General features: G+C 50.5%; 1 protein-coding gene across 1 annotated transcript in view; it reads left to right on the forward strand.

Annotated features, from left to right (window-relative positions):
• LOC140387097 (rho guanine nucleotide exchange factor 12-like) overlaps positions 1-20,985 on the forward strand; it is a 235,067-nt gene that overhangs the window by 6,432 nt on the left and 207,650 nt on the right. The window contains exons 3-5 of the mRNA XM_072470106.1: positions 2,170-2,268; positions 4,421-4,463; positions 7,992-8,097. Of these exons, the coding sequence (XP_072326207.1) occupies positions 2,170-2,268; positions 4,421-4,463; positions 7,992-8,097 (248 nt within the window). The remainder of the gene's footprint in view (positions 1-2,169; positions 2,269-4,420; positions 4,464-7,991; positions 8,098-20,985) is intronic.

The following is a 20,985-nucleotide window of genomic DNA, read 5'->3' on the forward strand; positions in this document are numbered from 1 at the left end:
GAAGGCGGGTATTTATCAGGGAATATGTCTCGGGGGTATTTGATATGAATTGGGTCTCGGTGGGTATTTATCGGGGGATATGTCTTGGGGGTATTTGATATGGATTGGGTCTCAGGGCGGGTATTTATCGGGGGATATGTCTCGGGGATATTTGATATGGATTAGGTCTTAGGGCGGGTATTTATCGGGGGATATGTCTCGGGGGTATTTGATATGGATTGGGTCTCTGGGCGGGTATTTATCGGGGGATATTTTCTCGGGTGTATTTGATATGGATTGGGTCTCGGCGTGTGTTTATCGGGGGATATGTCTCGGGGGTATTTGATATGGATTGGGTCTCGGCGGGTATTTTTCGGGGGATATGCCTCGTGGGTATTTGATATGGATTGGGTCTCAGGGCAGGTGTCTCATGGGGATTGTGTCTCGGGGGTATTTGATACGGATTTGGTCTCGGAGTGGGTATTTATCAGGGGATATGTCTCGGGGGTATTTGATATGGATTGGGTCTCCGGGTCGGTGTTTGTCAAAGGATGTATCCTGGGAAAAGGGTATGGATTAGGACTTAGGGTGGGTATTTATCAGGGGATTTGTCTCGGGGTATTTGATATGGATTAGGTCTCAGGGCGGGTATTTTTCGGGGGATATCTCTTGGGGGTATTTGATATGGATTGGGTCTCTGTGGGTATTTATCGGGGGATATGTCTCGGGGGTATTTGATATGGATTGGGTCTCAGGGCGGGTATTTATCGGGGGATATTTTCTCGGGGGTATTTGATATGGATTGGGTGTCAGGGCGGGTATTTATCGGGGGATATTTTCTCGGGGGTATTTGATATGGATTGGGTCTCAGGGCGGGTATTTATCGGGGGATATGTCTCGGGGGTATTTGATATGGATTGGGTCTCAGGGCGGGTATTTATCGGGGGATATTTTCTCGGGTGTATTTGTTATGGATTAGGTCTCAGGGCGGGTATTTATCGGGGGATGTCTCGGGGGTATTTGATATGGATTGGGTCTCAGGGCAGGTGTTTCATGGGGATTGTGTCTCGGGGGTATTTGATCCGGATTGGGTCTCGGCGGGTATTTATCAGGGGATATGCCTCGGGGGTATTTGATATGGATTTGGTCTCGGAGCGGGTATTTATCAGGGGATATGTCTCGGGGGGGTATTTGATATGGATTGGGTCTCCGGGTCGGTGTTTGTCAAAGGATGTATCCTGGGGAAGGGTATGGATTAGGTCTCAGGGCGGGTATTTATCTGGGGATATGTCTCGAGGGTATTTGATAATAATTGGGTCTCAGGGCGGGTATTTATCAGGGGATATGTCTCGGGGGTATTTGATAATAATTGGGTCTCAGTGTGGGTATTTATCGGGGGATATGTCTCGGGGATATTTGATATGGATTAGGTCATAGGGCGGGTATTTATCGGGGGATATGTCTTGGGGGTATTTGATATGGATTGGGTCACTGGGCGGGTATTTATCTGGGGATATTTTCTCGGGGGTATTTGATAAGGATTGGGTCTCAGGGCGGGTGTTTATCGGGGGATATGTCTCGGGGGTATTTGATATGGATTGGGTCTCAGGGCGGGTATTTATCGGGGGATATTTTCTCGGGGGTAATTGATATGGATTGGGTCTCAGGGCGGGTATTTATCGGGGGATATTTTCTCGGGGGTATTTGATATGGATTGGGTCTCCGGGCAGGTGTTTCATGGGGATTGTGTGTCGGGGGTATTTGATACGGATTTGGTCTCGGAGCGGGTATTTATCAGGGGATATGTCTCGGGGGTATTTGATATGGATTGGGTCTCCGGGTCGGTGTTTGTCAAAGGATGTATCCTGGGGAAGGGTATGGATTAGGTCTTAGGGTGGGTATTTATCAGGAGATTTGTTTTGGGGTATTTGATATGGATTGGGTCTCGGGGTGGGTATTTATGGGGGATGTGTCTCGGGGATATTTGATATCGATTTGATCTCGGGTGAGTGTTTCAGTGCGGGGTATTTGATATTGTTTGGGTCTCGGGGCTGGAGGGGCAGATTTGATAGTGCTTTGCCACTGGGTGGGGGATAGTTACTGGGTGGGGGATAGTTAATGTAATTTTGAGACTTTGAAAGCCCTCAGTTTTGGAGTTTACAGCGTATCTAACTTTTGAACTTTCTACAGCTCTGTTATCTGCACGGGGAATTGTTTAAAGGGGCCAATCTCAAAGATACTCGCAGGATGTTTGTGGATTATTTCCACACTTTTCTGGACAGAGCAGCGGTAAGTTTATCTTCAAATTCTTTCAAATCATTACCCACCCTGCGGAGCAGGGCACCTGTCTCCAACTACTGTAACTATATTGACCACTCTGCATGGTTCATCAATCGAACATTTGATGGGACAGTGTAGAGGGAGCTTCACTCTGTATCTAACCCCGTGTTGTCCCTGTCCTGGGAGTGTTTGATGGGGACAGTGTAGAGGGAGCTTTACACTGTATTTAACGCTGTGCTGTTCCTGTCCTGGGAGTGATTGATGGGGACAGTGGAGAGGGAGCTTTACTGTGTATCTAACCCTGTGCTGTACCTGTCCTGGGAGTGTTTGATGGGGACAGTGTAGAGGGAGCTTTACACTGTATCTAACCCCATGTTGTCCCTGTCCTGGCAGTGTTTGATGGGGACAGTGTAGAGGGAGCTTTACACTGTATCTAACCCTGTGCTGTACCTGTCCTGGGAGTGTTTGATGGGGACAGTGTAGAGGGAGCTTCACTCTGTATCTAACCCCGTGCTGTCCCTGTCCTGGCAGTGTTTGATGGGGACAGTGTAGAGGGAGCTTTACACTGTATCTAACCCAGTGTTGTTCCTGCCCTGGGAGTGATTGATGGGGACAGTGAAGAGGGAGCTTTACTCTGTATCTAACCCCGTGCTGTCCCTGTCCTGGGAGTGTTTGATGGGGACAGTGTAGAGGGAGATTTACTCTGTATCTCACCCCGTGCTGTTCCTGTCCTGGGTGTGTTTGATGGGGACAGTGTAGAGGGAGCTTTACACTGTATCTAACCCCATGCTGTTCCTGTCCTGGGAGTGATTGATGGGGACAGTGTAGAGGAAGATTTACTCTGTATCTCACCCCGTGCTGTTCCTGTCCTGGGTGTGTTTGATCGGGACAGTGGAGAGGGAGCTTTACTGTGTATCTAACCCTGTGCTGTACCTGTCCTGGGAGTGATTGATGGGGACAGTGTAGAGGGAGATTTACTCTGTATCTCACCCCGTGCTGTTCCTGTCCTGGGTGTGTTTGATGGGGACAGTGCAGAGGGAGCTTTAATAATCTTTATTGTCACAAGTAGGCTTCCATTAGCACTGCAATGATGTTACTGTGAAAACCCTAGTCGCCACACTCCGGCGCCTGTTCGGGTACACGGAGGGAGAATTCAGAATGTCCAATTCACCTAACAAGCACGTCTTTTGTGACTTGTGGGAGGAAACTGGAGAACCCGGAGGAAACCCATGCAGACGCAGGGAGAATGTGCAGACTCCGCACAGACAGTGACCCAAGCCGAGAATCAAACCTGGGACCCTGGTGCTGTGAAGCAACAGTGCTAACCACTGTGCTACCGTGCTGCCCATCTTACTTTAATCTTACTTAAACCCAATGTTGCACCTGTCGGAGTAAACGATGGGGGCAGTGTAGAACAAACTTTAGTCTGTATGTGATGCCATGCTGTTCCTGTCCTGGGAGAGTTTAATGGGGACAATGTAGAGGGAGCTTTATTCTCTATCTAACCCCGTGCTGTACCTGTCCTGGGAGTGTTTGATGGGGACAGTGTAGAGGGAGCTTTACTCTGTATCTAACCCCGTGCTGTACCTGTCCTGGGAGTGTTTGATGGGGACAGTGTAGAGGGAGCTTTAATCTGTATCTAACCCCGTGCTGTACCTGTCCTGGGAGTGTTTGATGGGGACAGTGTAGAGGGAGCTTTACTCTGTATCTAACCCCGTGCTGTACCTGTCCTGGGAGTGTTTGATGGGGACAGTGTAGAGGGAGCTTTAATCTGTATCTAACCCCGTGCTGTACCTGTCCTGGGAGTGTTTGGTGGGGACAGTGTAGAGGGAGCTTTAATCTATATCTAATCCCATGTTCTATCTGTCCTGGCAGAGTTTGATGGAGACAGTGTAGCGAGAACTTTACTTTGTCTCGCACCCTGTGCTGTACCTGTATATTAAAGAGTCAATAATTGCTTAATTACTTGAGAGGTGACAGGACACTGGACTGTGGGCAGAGTTTGTACTGGTTGGCGCAGCCTGCAGGGCCTCAGTCATGTTTCTACCACTGGAGTGTGGGCACCGACTGACTGCTCTGCCACCTTCTCCACCCCCCGTCCTAATTCCCCGGTGATGGGCACCTATTAAAGCTGTGTGTTGTTCCTCTCATTTTGTTTCAGATTCTCAAGGTGACTGTACCACAGGAAATCTCTTTTGAACTGGGTAAGTGCGTTCATCACAAAGTGAGGAGGTTACGCTGAATTAATGCAAGACACTAGTTAGATCTCAGCTGGAATATTGTGTGCAGATCTGAATGCCACACTATAGAAAGGGCGCAGATGCTTTGGAGGGAGTGCAAAAGAGTTTAAAAAATGATTCCAGGGACGAGAAACCCTAGTTATGAGGTTAGAATGGAGCGGTTGGGACTGTTTGGATAGAGATGCTCAATGTCACGAGGCGGCTGGACATGGTTGAGAGGGAGAAGAAAACAGAAAATACTGGACTATCTCAGCAGCTCTGACAGCATCTCTGGAAAGAGAAGGATGCTAACGTTTTGAGTTTGGTTGATTCTTTGTTTTGCTGTCAGACCTGCTGAGGTGGTCCAGTATTTTCTGTTTCTGTTTCAGATTCCAGCATCCGCAGTAATTTGCTTTCATTATCGTCAGTCGGGAGAAACTGTTCCCGCTCGTAAAAACATCTGGAACGAGAGGGCACAGATTTAAAGTGATTTGCAAAAGAAGCAAATGTTATGGGAGGAAGACCACTTTTTTTCACGCAGCGAGTGATTCGGGGACTGGAATGCACTGGCTGGAAGTGTCGTGGAGGCAGGTTCAATCGAAGCTTTCGACAGGGTGTTCAGGGGTACAGGGAAAATGCAGGGGAATGGCAACATGATTATTCGTAGTGCTGGTGCAGATACGATCGGCCGAATGGCCTCCTCCATAACGATTCTGTGGAAGTGAACTCTGTGTGGGGGCATAGAATGGGACGTGGTTGTACACGGGGATGCCCGTGCAGTGAAGGGGGGGGTCCCTGGGGACGGGGGTCTGGGGAAGTACTCTGCAGGCATTCGTGTGCGAGCACGGTGTTTATGAGTCTGGCATTATTTCCTAATCAGTGACGGGCTAGAATCGGCCTAGGGAGGGGCCCATTGTATGAAGTCACATGAACCAACAGAAGACCAGCGGGAGTTTTGGGTTCCAGGGGGTTTTTGAATACCAAGAGGGTGGAGGAACGTCCAGAGCTCTGGTTCGACCCCCACTGGAGTTTTAACTGTGTTCATTTCTGTGCACTGCAAAGCAGGAAGTGTATTCTGGCCTTGGAAGAGGTACGGTGCGGATCCACCAGGGCTAGAAGGGTTAAATTACAAGGCCAGGTTGCAGAGGACTAGGCCTGTATTGCCACGCGTTTACAAGGTTATGGGGTGATTTAATCGAGGTGTTTAAGATGATTAAAGGAATCGATACAGTCCATCACGAGAAACTGTTTCCTCTGGTGGGTTTGTTGTGGGGGTGGGGGGGGGATTATGGAATTCAGAGGCGGCACAGTGGTTAGCACTGCTGCCTCACAGCGCCAGGGACCTAGGTTCAATTTTGGCTTTCGGTGACTGTGTGGAGTTTGCACTTTCTCCCCGTGTCTGCGTGGGTTTCCTCCGGGTGCTCCGGTTTCCACCCATAGTCCAAAGATGTGCAGGTTAGGTGGATTGGCCATGCTAAATTGCCCCATAATGTCCAAAAGGTTAGATGGGGTTACGGGGATAGGGCAGGCATGTGGACCAGGCTAGGCTGCTCTTTCATTGGGTCGGTGCAGACTCGATGGGCCGAATTGCCTCCTTCTGTGCTATAGGGATTCTACTTTGTATCTAACCTCGTGTTGTACCTGTCCCGGGAGAGTTGTATGGGGACAGTGTAGAGGAAGCTTTACTCTGTATCACACCCCGTGCAGGTTACGTGGATTGGTCATGTAAATATTGCCCCTTAGCATCCAAAGATGTGCAGGTTAGGTGGGGTGACGGGGATAAGGTGGGGAATTGGTCTAGGTAGGGGTTCTTTCATAGGGTCGGTGCAGACTCAATGGGCTGAATGGACTCCTTTTGGATTGTAGGAATTCGATGGTAATTCCATTATGACACTTGTTATGGGCGAGGTGTTTTAAGAACCCCAAAATGTATCATGCAGTTCAACCAACCTCCCCCTTTAATGTATTTGTTGCTTTTCCTAGCACACGGCTTGTTCCCTAGGTGTGGGATTACAATTATGGATATCTTAAATAAACATTAGATCTCTTAACACCCTTACTTCAAAGATAACTCCGAAAATATTACAACAGTAAATAATTCCTCAAAATGTTCCTTCAAACTTCCAAGAGACGTAACACCTTTAAACAGAATCATATCAGGTTAAAGGCTTTACTATTATGAGTTTAAATCACCCAAATGATCCAGAGATAGTCTTTCATGGCAGAGATCACAGCAATCCAGCTCACTGCAAACACAGACACACCCAGCTCTTTTCCTCCAAACTGAAACTCTGGAAACACACACACACAAGCTCTTTTTCAAACTGAAACTTCAAAATGGCTGACCTGAGCTCAGCCCCACCCACTCTCTGACATCACTGTTTTCTTAAAGGTACATTGCTTAAACCTCCATGTCTTAAAGGTACCCTCACAAGACACACTAATCCAGAATCTTAAAATTTGAACCAGGCTGTTCAAACAGGGATGGATCCTGGCTTTTGCTTTGTGCGTTCAGGATTGAGATCAAAGATTTTTGCTGGGTCAGGATAGTACAGAATATGGAGCATATGTTGGGTAAAGTAATTAAGATGCAGGCCAGCCATCATCTGATTGAGTGATGAGGCAGACCCTGGGGACTGAATGGTCTCCTCCTGTTCATGTGCAACAGACTTGAGAGGGGCTGAATAGCCTCCTCCTGTTCCTGTGTAACAGGCTCGAGAGGGCGGACTAAATGTCCTCCTCCTGTTGCTCTGTAGCACATTTGAGAGGGTCTGAATAGCCTCCTCCTATTCCTGTGTAACAGGCTTGAATGGGGCTGAATGGACCTCCACCTGTTCCTGTGTAACCGGTTCGAGAGAGGCTGAATGGACCTCCACCTGTTCCTGTGTAACAGGCTCGAGAGGGGCTGAATGGCCTCCTCCTGCTAGTGTGTAACAGGCTCAAGAGGGGCTGAACGGACCTCCACATGTTCCTGTGTAACAGGCTCGAGAGGGGCTGAATGGCCTGTTCCTGTGTAACAGGCTCGGGAAGGGCTGAATGGACCGCCACCTGTTCCTGTGTAAAAGGCTCGAGAGGGGCTGAATGGCCTATTCCTGTGTAACAAGCTCGAGAGGGGCTGAATGGCCTGTTCCTGTGTAACAGGCTCGAGAAGGGCTGAATGGACCGCCACCTGTTCCTGTGTAACAGGCCGAGCGGGGCTGAATGGCCTGTTCCTGTGTAACAAGCTCGAGAGGGGCTGAATGGCCTTTTCCTGTGTAACAGGCTGGAGAGGGGCTGAATGGACCTCCACATGTTCTTGTGTAACAGGCTCGAGAGGGGCTGAATGGCCTTCTCCTGTTCCTGTGTAACAGGCTCGAGAGGGGCTGAATGGCCTGTTTCTGTGTAACAGGCTCGAGAGGGGCTGAATGGACCTCCACCTGTTCCTGTGTGACAGGCTCGAGAAGGGGCTGACTGGACCTCTCCTGTTCCTGTGTAAATGCACACTGTCCTGATTTGAATGTGTTTTGGTTACAGATCGCTGCCGTCCTGATCTGCTTTGTGAAGAAATTGTGAGGAAGGTTGTTAAAGTCATGCAGAAGTCTCTGACTCTAGAGATATACGGCCAGCTGGAAGATTTCAGGTAAAAGACTATAAGATGACAAGACAGACGAGCAGAAATAGGCCACTCGGCCCATCGAGTCTGCTCCGCCATTCAATCATGGCTGATATTTTCCCATCCCCATTCTCTTGCCTTCTCCCCATAATCCCTGATCCTCTTATTAATCAAGAAACTATCTATCTCTGTCTTAAAGACACTCAGTGAATTGGCCTCCACAGCCTTCTGCAGCAAAGAGCTCCACAGATTCACCACCCTCTGGCTGAAGAAATTCCTCCTCATCTCTGTTTTAAAGGATCACCCTTTCAATCTGAGGCTGTGCCCTTGGGTTCTATTTTTTCCTCCAAGTGGAAGCATCCTCTCCACGTCCACTCTATCCAGGCCTCGCAGTATCCTGTAAATTTCAATAAGATCCCCCCTCATCCTTCTAAACTCCAACGAATACAGACCCAGAGTCCTCAACCCTTCCTCATATGGCAAGCTCTTTATTCCAGGGATCATTCTTGTGAACCTCCTCTGGACCCTTTCCAAGGCCAGCACATTCTTCCTTAGATACGGGGCCCAAAACTGCTCACAAATTGGGTCTGACCAGAGCCTTTTACAGCCTCAGAAGTACATTTCTCATCTTGTACTCTAGCCCTCTCGATATGAATGCTAACATTGCATTTGCCTTTCTAACTGTCGACTGAACCTGCATGTTAACCGTAAGAGAATTCTGAACTACGACCGAAGTCCCTTTGTGCTTCTGATTTCCTAAGTCTTTTAGAAAATAGCCTTGGCCTCCATTCTCCTACCAAAGTGCATAACCTCACACTTTTCCACATTGTGTAGCAGGATTTTTTTTCCTTTTGTTTCAAAATGTAGAGTGCCCAATTCATTTTTTCCCATTAAGGGGAAATTTTAGGGTGGCCAATCCACCTACCCTGCACATCATTGGGTTGTGGGGGCAAAACCCACGCAAACATGGCGACAATATGCAAACTCCACACGGACAGTGACCCAGAGCCGGGATCGAACGTGGGACCTCTGCGCCGAGAGGCAGCAATGCTAACCACTGCGCCACCGTGCTGCCCCAAATCTGTAGCAGGTTTGTGAGCGGCCGAATGGCCTCCTCCTGTTCAGGTTTGTGACAGGCTCGAGCGGATAGACTGAATGGCCTCCTGTTCAGGTTTGTAACAGGCTTGAGTGGCTAGACTGAATGGCCTCCTCCTGTTCCTGTGTAACAGGCTCGGGAGGGGCTGAATGGATCTCCCGTGACAGGCCATTGTGTCCGCATCTCACTGACTGACAGTCCATACCAATCAGCTCAATACATTGACCTTGGGCGTCTGAATTAATGGCAGTCTGAGTTAATAGTAATTGTAGCAATTGCCTTTTCCTGGAATGAGGCATTGTCCTAGTGGGTTTTGTTGTCAATTCATCTCTATGATGACAAAATCTTTTTTTCCCCCACATGTTGGGTGTGGACGCCTCAATCCAACTGTAGAAAAGCCTTTACTCTGAATATAACCCCATGCGGTACAAGTCTGGGAGTGTTTGGTGGGGACAGTGTAGAGCAGTGGTTTTCAAATTGTTTTGCCCGAGACCCATTTTTACCAACTGGCTGACCTTCGCAACCCACCATTTTCACTTACCTTTAATGTGATAGGGGAGCCTGCCTGGTCCTCACAATCTCAATTTCTTTGTTATTCAATGTTACATTTCTGCAAAGAGCTTCAGCTGATGATTTAAGTTCTCATTGCATCCGTTGAAAAATATCAAGAGGTTTGCCTTCGAACTCACCATGCTTAGTCTTCAAATGGTTTTGAAGTTTTAGGGGTTTTAAACTTTTATTTGCCAGTACATTCCTGCATGTAACACACATTGGCTTCGCATCCTGATTTTCATTGGCATAATTAATAACGCCATGCGATAAAAAAATCATTTTTACACTGCTTTGTTCCTGATTACAGCTTCTTATTGGGCTGTTCATCAGAGGCCCACCACTGCTTTGTCCTGCTGTGGATTCTCCTGAACAGCTCACTCCACCACTGCTTTGTCCTGCTGTGGATTCCCCTGAACAGCTCACACCACCACTGCTTTGTCCTGCTGTGGATTCTCCTGAACAGCTCACTCCACCACTGCTTTGTCCTGCTGTGGATTCCCCTGAACAGCTCACTCCACCACTGCTTTGTCCTGCTGTGGATTCTCCTGAACAGCTCACTCCACCACTGCTTTGTCCTGTTGTAAAATCTTCTGAACAGCTCACACCACCACTGCTTTGTCCTGCTGTGGATTCCCCTGAACAGCTCACTCCAGCACTGCTTTGTCCTGCTGTGGATTCCCCTGAACAGCTCACACCACCACTGCTTTGTCCTGCTGTGGATTCCCCTGAACAGCTCACTCCACCACTGCTTTGTCCTGTTGTGGACTCTCCTGAACAGCTCACTCCACCACTGCTTTGTCCTGTTGTGGACTCTCCTGAACAGCTCACTCCACCACTGCTTTGTCCTGTTGTGGACTCTCCTGAACAGCTCACACCACCACTGCTTTGTCCTGTTGTGGATTCTCCCGAACAGCTCACTCCACCACTGCTTTGTCCTGTTGTGGACCCTCCTGAACAGCTCACTCCACCACTGCTTTGTCCTGTTGTGGATTCTCCTGAACAGCTCACACCACCACTGCTTTGTCCTGTTGTGGACTCTCCTGTGAGCTCACACCACCACTGCTTTGTCCTGTTGTAAACTCTCCTGAACAGCTCACACCCGCACTGCTTTGTCCTGCTGTGGACTCTCCTGAACAGCTCACACCACCACTGCTTTGTCCTGTTGTGGATTCTCCTGAACAGCTCACACCACCACTGCTTTGTCCTGTTGTAATCTCTCCTGAACAGCTCACACCACCACTGCTTTGTCCTGTTATGGATTCTCCTGAACAGCTCACACCACCACTGCTTTGTCCTGTTGTGGACCCTCCTGAACAGCTCACTCCACCACTGCTTTGTCCTGTTGTAAACTCTCCTGAACAGCTCACTCCACCACTGCTTTGTCCTGTTGTGGATTCTCCTGAACAGCCCACACCACCACTGCTTTGTCCTGTTGTGGATTCTCCCGAACAGCTCACTCCACCACTGCTTTGTCCTGTTGTGGACTCTCCTGTCAGCTCACACCACCACTGCTTTGTCCTGTTGTGGACTCTCCTGTCAGCTCACTCCACCACTGCTTTGTCCTGTTGTGGATTCTCCTGAACAGCTCACACCACCACTACTTTGTCCTGTTGTAAACTCTCCTGAACAGCTCACACCACCACTGCTTTGTCCTGTTGTGGATTCTCCTGAACAGCTCACTCCACCACTGCTTTGTCCTGGCGTCGACTCTCCTGAACAGCTCACACCACCACTGCTTTGTCCTGTTGTGGATTCTCCTGAACAGCTCACTCCACCACTGCTTTGTCCTGCTGTGGATTCTCCTGAACAGCTCACACCACCACTGCTTTGTCCTGTTGTGGACTCTCCTGAACAGCTCACACCACCACTGCTTTGTCCTGTTGTGGATTCTCCTGAACAGCTCACTCCACCACTGCTTTGTCCTGTTGTGGATTCTCCTGAACAGCTCACTCCACCACTGCTTTGTCCTGCTGTGGATTCTCCTGAACAGCTCACACCACCACTGCTTTGTCCTGTTGTAAACTCTCCCGAACAGCTCACACCACCACTGCTTTGTCCTGTTGTAAACTCTCCTGAACAGCTCACACCACCACTGCTTTGTCCTGTTGTGGATTCTCCTGGACAGCTCACACCACCACTGCTTTGTCCTGTTGTGGATTCTCCTGAACAGCTCACACCACCACTGCTTTGTCCTGTTGTAAACTCTCCTGAACAGCTCACACCACCACTGCTTTGTCCTGTTGTGGATTCTCCTGGACAGCTCACACCACCACTGCTTTGTCCTGTTGTGGATTCTCCTGAACAGCTCACTCCACCACTGCTTTGTCCTGCTGTGGATTCTCCTGAACAGCTCACACCCGCACTGCTTTGTCCTGTTGTGGATTCTCCTGAACAGCTCACACCACCACTGCTTTGTCCTGGCGTCGACTCTCCTGAACAGCTCACTCCACCACTGCTTTGTCCTGCTGTGGATTCTCCTGAACAGCTCACACCCGCACTGCTTTGTCCTGTTGTGGACTCTCCTGAACAGCTCACACCACCACTGCTTTGTCCTGTTGTGGACTCTCCTGAGCAGCTCACACCCGCACTGCTTTGTCCTGTTGTGGACTCTCCTGAACAGCTCACACCACCACTGCTTTGTCCTGTTGTGGATTCTCCTGGACAGCTCACACCACCACTGCTTTGTCCTGTTGTGGATTCTCCTGTCAGCTCACTCCACCACTGCTTTGTCCTGTTGTGGATTCTCCTGAACAGCTCACACCACCACTGCTTTGTCCTGTTATCGATTCTCCTGAACAGCTCACTCCAGCACTGCTTTGTCCTGTTGTGGACTCTCCTGTCAGCTCACTCCACCACTGCTTTGTCCTGTTGTGGATTCTCCTGAACAGCTCACACCACCACTGCTTTGTCCTGTTATGGATTCTCCTGAACAGCTCACACCACCACTGCTTTGTCCTGTTATGGATTCTCCTGAACAGCTCACACCACCACTGCTTTGTCCTGTTGTGGACTCTCCTGAACAGCTCACTCCACCACTGCTTTGTCCTGTTGTGGACCCTCCTGAACAGCTCACTCCACCACTGCTTTGTCCTGTTGTGGATTCTCCTGAACAGCTCACTCCACCACTGCTTTGTCCTGTTGTGGATTCCCCTGAACAGCTCACTCCACCACTGCTTTGTCCTGTTGTAAACTCTCCTGAACAGCTCACTCCAGCACTGCTTTGTCCTGTTGTGGACCCTCCTGAACAGCTCACTCCACCACTGCTTTGTCCTGTTGTAAACTCTCCTGAACAGCTCACACCACCACTGCTTTGTCCTGTTGTGGACTCTCCTGAACAGCTCACTCCACCACTGCTTTGTCCTGTTGTGGACCCTCCTGAACAGCTCACTCCACCACTGCTTTGTCCTGTTGTGGATTCTCCTGAACAGCTCACACCGCCACTGCTTTGTCCTGTTGTGGATTCTCCTGAACAGCTCACACCACCACTGCTTTGTCCTGTTGTGGACTCTCCTGAACAGCTCACTCCACCACTGCTTTGTCCTGTTGTGGACCCGCCTGAACAGCTCACTCCACCACTGCTTTGTCCTGTTGTGGATTCTCCTGAACAGCTCACTCCACCACTGCTTTGTCCTGTTGTGGATTCCCCTGAACAGCTCACTCCACCACTGCTTTGTCCTGTTGTGGATTCTCCTGAACAGCTCACACCATCACTGCTTTGTCCTGTTGTGGATTCTCCTGAACAGCTCACACCATCACTGCTTTGTCCTGTTGTGGATTCTCCTGAACAGCTCACACCTCCACTGCTTTGTCCTGTTGTGGACTCTCCTGAACAGTTCACTCCACCACTGCTTTGTCCTGTTGTGGATTCTCCTGAACAGCTCACAACACCACTGCTTTGTCCTGTTGTGGACTCTCCTGTGAGCTCACACCACCACTGCTTTGTCCTGCTGTGGATTCTCCTGAACAGCTCACACCACCACTGCTTTGTCCTGTTGTGGACTCTCCTGTGAGCTCACACCACCACTGCTTTGTCCTGTTGTAAACTCTCCTGAACAGCTCACACCACCACTGCTTTGTCCTGTTGTGGATTCTCCTGAACAGCTCACACCACCACTGCTTTGTCCTGTTGTGGACTCTCCTGAACAGCTCACACCCGCACTGCTTTGTCCTGTTGTGGACTCTCCTGTGAGCTCACACCACCACTGCTTTGTCCTGTTGTAAACTCTCCTGAACAGCTCACACCACCACTGCTTTGTCCTGTTGTGGACCCTCCTGAACAGCTCACACCACCACTGCTTTGTCCTGTTGTGGATTCTCCTGGACAGCTCACACCACCACTGCTTTGTCCTGTTGTGGACTCTCCTGTGAGCTCACACCACCACTGCTTTGTCCTGTTGTAAACTCTCCTGAACAGCTCACACCACCACTGCTTTGTCCTGTTGTGGATTCTCCTGAACAGCTCACACCACCACTGCTTTGTCCTGTTGTGGACTCTCCTGTGAGCTCACACCACCACTGCTTTGTCCTGTTGTAAACTCTCCTGAACAGCTCACACCACCACTGCTTTGTCCTGTTGTGGATTCTCCTGGACAGCTCACACCCGCACTGCTTTGTCCTGTTGTGGATTCTCCTGAACAGCTCACACCACCACTGCTTTGTCCTGCTGTGGATTCTCCTGAACAGCTCACACCACCACTGCTTTGTCCTGCTGTGGATACTCCTGAACAGCTCACACCACCACTGCTTTGTCCTGTTGTAAACTCTCCTGACAGCTCACTCCACCACTGCTTTGTCCTGTTGTGGATTCTCCTGAACAGCTCACACCACCACTGCTTTGTCCTGTTGTAGACTCTCCTGAACAGCTCACACCAGCACTGCTTTGTCCTGTTGTGGATTCTCCTGAACAGCTCACACCACCACTGCTTTGTCCTGTTGTAGATTCTCCTGAACAGCTCACTCCACCACTGCTTTGTCCTGTTGTGGACCCTCCTGAACAGCTCACACCACCACTGCTTTGTCCTGTTGTGGACTCTCCTGCACAGCTCACACCAGCACTGCTTTGTCCTGCTGTGGATTCTCCTGAACAGCTCACACCACCACTGCTTTGTCCTGTGGTGGACTCTCCTGTGAGCTCACACCACCACTGCTTTGTCCTGTTGTGGACTCTCCTGTCAGCTCATTCCAGCACTGCTTTGTCCTGCTGTGGATTCTCCTGAACAGCTCACACCACCACTGCTTTGTCCTGCTGTGGATTCTCCTGAACAGCTCACACCACCACTGCTTTGTCCTGTTGTGGATTCTCCTGAACAGCTCACACCACCACTGCTTTGTCCTGCTGTGGATTCTCCTGAACAGCTCACACCACCACTGCTTTGTCCTGTTGTGGATTCTCCTGAACAGCTCACTCCACCACTGCTTTGTCCTGTTGTGGATTCTCCTGAACAGCTCACACCACCACTGCTTTGTCCTGTTGTGGACTCTCCTGCACAGCTCACACCAGCACTGCTTTGTCCTGCTGTGGATTCTCCTGAACAGCTCACACCACCACTGCTTTGTCCTGTGGTGGACTCTCCTGTGAGCTCACACCACCACTGCTTTGTCCTGTTGTGGACTCTCCTGTCAGCTCATTCCAGCACTGCTTTGTCCTGCTGTGGATTCTCCTGAACAGCTCACACCACCACTGCTTTGTCCTGCTGTGGATTCTCCTGAACAGCTCACACCACCACTGCTTTGTCCTGTTGTGGATTCTCCTGAACAGCTCACACCACCACTGCTTTGTCCTGTTGTGGATTCTCCTGAACAGCTCACTCCACCACTGCTTTGTCCTGTTGTGGATTCTCCTGAACAGCTCACACCACCACTGCTTTGTCCTGTTGTGGACTCTCCTGCACAGCTCACACCAGCACTGCTTTGTCCTGCTGTGGATTCTCCTGAACAGCTCACACCACCACTGCTTTGTCCTGTGGTGGACTCTCCTGTGAGCTCACACCACCACTGCTTTGTCCTGTTGTGGACTCTCCTGTCAGCTCATTCCAGCACTGCTTTGTCCTGCTGTGGATTCTCCTGAACAGCTCACACCACCACTGCTTTGTCCTGCTGTGGATTCTCCTGAACAGCTCACACCACCACTGCTTTGTCCTGTTGTGGATTCTCCTGAACAGCTCACACCACCACTGCTTTGTCCTGTTGTGGATTCTCCTGAACAGCTCACTCCACCACTGCTTTGTCCTGTTGTGGACTCTCCTGAACAGCTCACACCACCACTGCTTTGTCCTGTTGTAAACTCTCCTGACAGCTCACACCACCACTGCTTTGTCCTGTTGTGGATTCTCCTGAACAGCTCACTCCACCACTGCTTTGTCCTGGCGTCGACTCTCCTGAACAGCTCACACCACCACTGCTTTGTCCTGTTGTGGACTCTCCTGAACAGCTCACACCACCACTGCTTTGTCCTGTTGTAAACTCTCCTGACAGCTCACACCACCACTGCTTTGTCCTGTTGTGGATTCTCCTGAACAGCTCACACCACCATGCTTTGTCCTGTTGTGGATTCTCCTGAACAGCTCACACCACCACTGCTTTGTCCTGTTGTGGATTCTCCTGGACAGCTCACACCCGCACTGCTTTGTCCTGTTGTGGTTTCTCCTGAACAGCTCACTCCAGCACTGCTTTGTCCTGTTGTGGATTCTCCTGGACAGCTCACACCCGCACTGCTTTGTCCTGTTGTGGACTCTCCTGCACAGCTCACACCACCACTGCTTTGTCCTGTTGTGGATTCTCCTGTCAGCTCACACCACCACTGCTTTGTCCTGCTGTGGATTCTCCTGAACAGCTCACACCACCACTGCTTTGTCCTGCTGTGGATTCTCCTGAACAGCTCACTCCACCACTGCTTTGTCCTGCTGTGGATTCTCCTGAACAGCTCACACCACCACTGCTTTGTCCTGCTGTGGATTCTCCTGAACAGCTCACAGCACCACTGCTTTGTCCTGTTGTAAAATCTTCTGAACAGCTCACACCACCACTGCTTTGTCCTGTTGTGGATTCTCCTGAACAGCTCACTCCACCACTGCTTTGTCCTGCTGTGGATTCCCCTGAACAGCTCACACCACCACTGCTTTGTCCTGTTGTGGACCCGCCTGAACAGCTCACTCCACCACTGCTTTGTCCTGCTGTGGATTCTCCTGAACAGCTCACACCACCACTGCTTTGTCCTGCTGTGGATTCTCCTGAACAGCTCACAGCACCACTGCTTTGTCCTGTTGTAAAATCTTCTGAACAGCTCACACCACCACTGCTTTGTCCTGTTGTGGATTCTCCTGAACAGCTCACTCCACCACTGCTTTGTCCTGTTGTGGACCCGCCTGAACAGCTCACTCCACCACTGCTTTGTCCTGCTGTGGACTCTCCTGCACAGCTCACTCCACCACTGCTTTGTCCTGCTGTGGATTCTCCTGAACAGCTCACAGCACCACTGCTTTGTCCTGTTGTAAACTCTCCTGAACAGCTCACACCACCACTGCTTTGTCCTGTTGTGGACCCTCCTGAACAGCTCACTCCACCACTGCTTTGTCCTGTTGTAAAATCTCCTGAACAGCTCACTCCACCACTGCTTTGTCCTGTTGTGGATTCTCCTGAACAGCTCACTCCACCACTGCTTTGTCCTGTTGTGGATTCTCCTGAACAGCTCACAGCACCACTGCTTTGTCCTGTTGTAAACTCTCCTGAACAGCTCACACCACCACTGCTTTGTCCTGTTGTGGACCCTCCTGAACAGCTCACTCCACCACTGCTTTGTCCTGGCGTCGACTCTCCTGAACAGCTCACTCCACCACTGCTTTGTCCTGTTGTGGATTCTCCTGAACATCTCACTCCACCACTGCTTTGTCCTGTTCTGGACCCTCCTGAACAGCTCACACCACCACTGCTTTGTCCTGTTGTGGATTCTCCTGAACAGCTCACTCCACCACTGCTTTGTCCTGTTGTGGATTCTCCTGAACAGCTCACACCACCACTGCTTTGCCCTGTTGTGGACTCTCCTGAACAGCTCACACCACCACTGCTTTGCCCTGTTGTGGACTCTCCTGAACAGCTCACACCACCACTGCTTTTTCCTGTTGTGGACTCTCCTGTGAGCTCACACCACCACTGTTTTGTCCTGTTGTGGATTCCCCTGAACAGCTCCCACCACCACTGCTTTGTCCTGTTGTAAACTCTCCTGAACAGCTCACACCACCACTGCTTTGTCCTGTTGTGGATTCTCCTGAACAGCTCACACCACCACTGCTTTGTCCTGTTGTAAACTCTCCTGACAGCTCACACCACCACTGCTTTGTCCTGTTGTGGATTCTCCTGAACAGCTCACACCACCACTGCTTTGTCCTGTTGTGGATTCTCCTGAACAGCTCACTCAACCACTGCTTTGTCCTGTTGTGGACTCTCCTGAACAGCTCACACCACCACTGCTTTGTCCTGTTGTGGACTCTCCTGTCAGCTCACTCCACCACTGCTTTGTCCTGCTGTGGATTCTCCTGAACAGCTCACTCCACCACTGCTTTGTCCTGTTGTGGACTCTCCTGAACAGCTCACACCACCACTGCTTTGTCCTGTTGTGGACTCTCCTGTCAGCTCACACCAACACTGCTTTGTCCTGTTGTGGATTCTCCTGTCAGCTCACTCCACCACTGCTTTGTCCTGCTGTGGATACTCCTGAACAGCTCACACCACCACTGCTTTGTCCTGTTGTGGACTCTCCTGAACAGCTCACACCACCACTGCTTTGTCCTGTTGTGGATTCTCCTGAACAGCTCACTCCAGCACTGCTTTGTCCTGGCGTCGACTCTCCTGAACAGCTCACACCACCACTGCTTTGTCCTGTTGTGGATTCTCCTGAACAGCTCACTCCACCACTGCTTTGTCCTGGTGTGGACTCTCCTGAACAGCTCACTCCACCACTGCTTTGTCCTGTTGTGGACCCTCCTGAACAGCTCACACCACCACTGCTTTATCCTGTTGTGGATTCTCCTGAACAGCTCACACCACCACTGCTTTGTCCTGTTGTGGACCCTCCTGAACAGCTCACTCCACCACTGCTTTGTCCTGCTGTGGATTCTCCTGAACAGCTCACTCCACCACTGCTTTGTCCTGTTGTGGACCCTCCTGAACAGCTCACTCCACCACTGCTTTGTCCTGTTGTGGACCCTCCTGAACAGCTCACTCCACCACTGCTTTGTCCTGTTGTGGATTCTCCTGAACAGCTCACTCCAGCACTGCTTTGTCCTGCTGTGGATTCTCCTGAACAGCTCACACCACCACTGCTTTGTCCTGTTGTGGATTCTCCTGAACAGCTCACTCCAGCTCTGCTTTGTCCTGTTGTGGATTCTCCTGAACAGCTCACTCCAGCACTGCTTTGTCCTGCTGTGGATTCTCCTGAACAGCTCACACCACCACTGCTTTGTCCTGTTGTGGATTCTCCTGAACAGCTCACTCCGCCACTGCTTTGTCCTGTTGTGGATTCTCCTGAACAGCTCACTCCAGCACTGCTTTGTCCTGCTGTGGATTCTCCTGAACAGCTCACTCCAGCAGATTTAGTTGCGAGATCTTAGCTGTTTGTGTCTCTGGCCCTCTCTTCCTTATTACACAACGATCCATTTTAAATTCTTCAGTCCTGCTGCTTGGTACCTCTTAACCTGAGGAATCTCTATTCAGCCCAGGGCATATGATGTCGGTGTACGGGGCAAATGACCTGCTCTCTGCCGCTGCTTCAGGCAGGACGTTTCTATCGATTTAAAAAAAAAAAAAGAAAACCTGCTGCTGGGCCAGCGCGCTGATGTAAGGAGGAGGCGGTCTTCCACATTGGGCACCAGGCTTGCGCACTGCTGAGGGGCACATGTGTGCGGGACGGCCGGCATTCTGAAAGACGGTCGCAGCCCGCATTTTTAAACCTTTGGGCACTACTTCCGCATCCAGGAACTCCGCAACACATGGCCCCGCAACCCTCCCAACAGCCACCCATGACCCACCCGCAAATTGTGACCCTAGGTTTGAAAATGACAGTTTAGAGGGAGCTTTACTCTGTATCTAACCCCGTGCTGTACCTGTCCTGGGAGTGTTTGATGGGGACAGTGTAGAGGGAGCTTTACTCTGTATCTAACCCTGTGCTATATCCGCCCTGGGAGTGTTTGATGGGGACAGTGTAGAGGGAGCTTTACTCTGTATCTAACCCCGTGCTGTCCCTGTCCTGGGAGTGTTTGATGGGGACAGTGTAGAGAGAGCTTTACTCTGTATCTAACCCCATGCTGTACCTGTCCTGGGAGTGTTTGATGGGGACAGTGTAGAGAGAACTTTACTCTGTATCTAACCCCGTGCTGTACCTGTCCTGGGAGTGTTTGATGGGGACAGTGTGGAGGGAGCTTTACTCTGTATCTAACCCCATGCTGTACCTGTCCTGGGAGTGTTTGATGGGGACAGTGTAGAGGGAGCTTTAGTCTGTATCTAACCTCGTGCTGTACCTGTCCTGGGAGTGTTTGATGGGAACAGTGCAGAGGGAGCTTCACTCTGTATCTAACCCCGTGCTGTACCTGTCCTGGGAGTGTTTGATGGGGACAGTGTGGAGGGAGCTTTACTCTGTATCTAACCCCATGCTGTACCTGTCCTGGGAGTGTTTGATGGGGACAGTGTAGAGAGAACTTTACTCTGTATCTAACCCCGTGCTGTACCTGTCCTGGGTGTGTTTGATGGGGACAGTGTAGAGAGAACTTTACTCTGTATCTAACCCCGTGCTGTACCTGTCCTGGGAGTGTTTGATGGGGACAGTGTGGAGGGAGCTTTACTCTGTATCTAACCCCATGCTGTACCTGTCCTGGGAGTGTTTGATGGGGACAGTGTAGAGGGAGCTTTAGTCTGTATCTAACCTCGTGCTGTACCTGTCCTGGGAGTGTTTGATGGGAACAGTGCAGAGGGAGCTTCACTCTGTATCTAACCCCGTGCTGTACCTGACCTGGGGGTGTTTGATGGGGACAGTGTGGAGGGAGCTTTACTCTGTATCTAACCCCATGCTGTACCTGTCCTGGGAGTGTTTGATGGGGACAGTGTAGAGGGAGCTTTAGTCTGTATCTAACCTCGTGCTGTACCTGTCCTGGGAGTGTTTGATGGGAACAGTGCAGAGGGAGCTTCACTCTGTATCTAACCCCGTGCTGTACCTGTCCTGGGAGTGTTTGATTGGGACAGCGCAGTGAATCTCTCTCTATCTAACCCATTATGCACAA

The sequence above is a fragment of the Scyliorhinus torazame genome, chromosome 12, assembly GCF_047496885.1.
Source record: "Scyliorhinus torazame isolate Kashiwa2021f chromosome 12, sScyTor2.1, whole genome shotgun sequence".
NCBI lineage: Eukaryota > Metazoa > Chordata > Chondrichthyes > Carcharhiniformes > Scyliorhinidae > Scyliorhinus > Scyliorhinus torazame.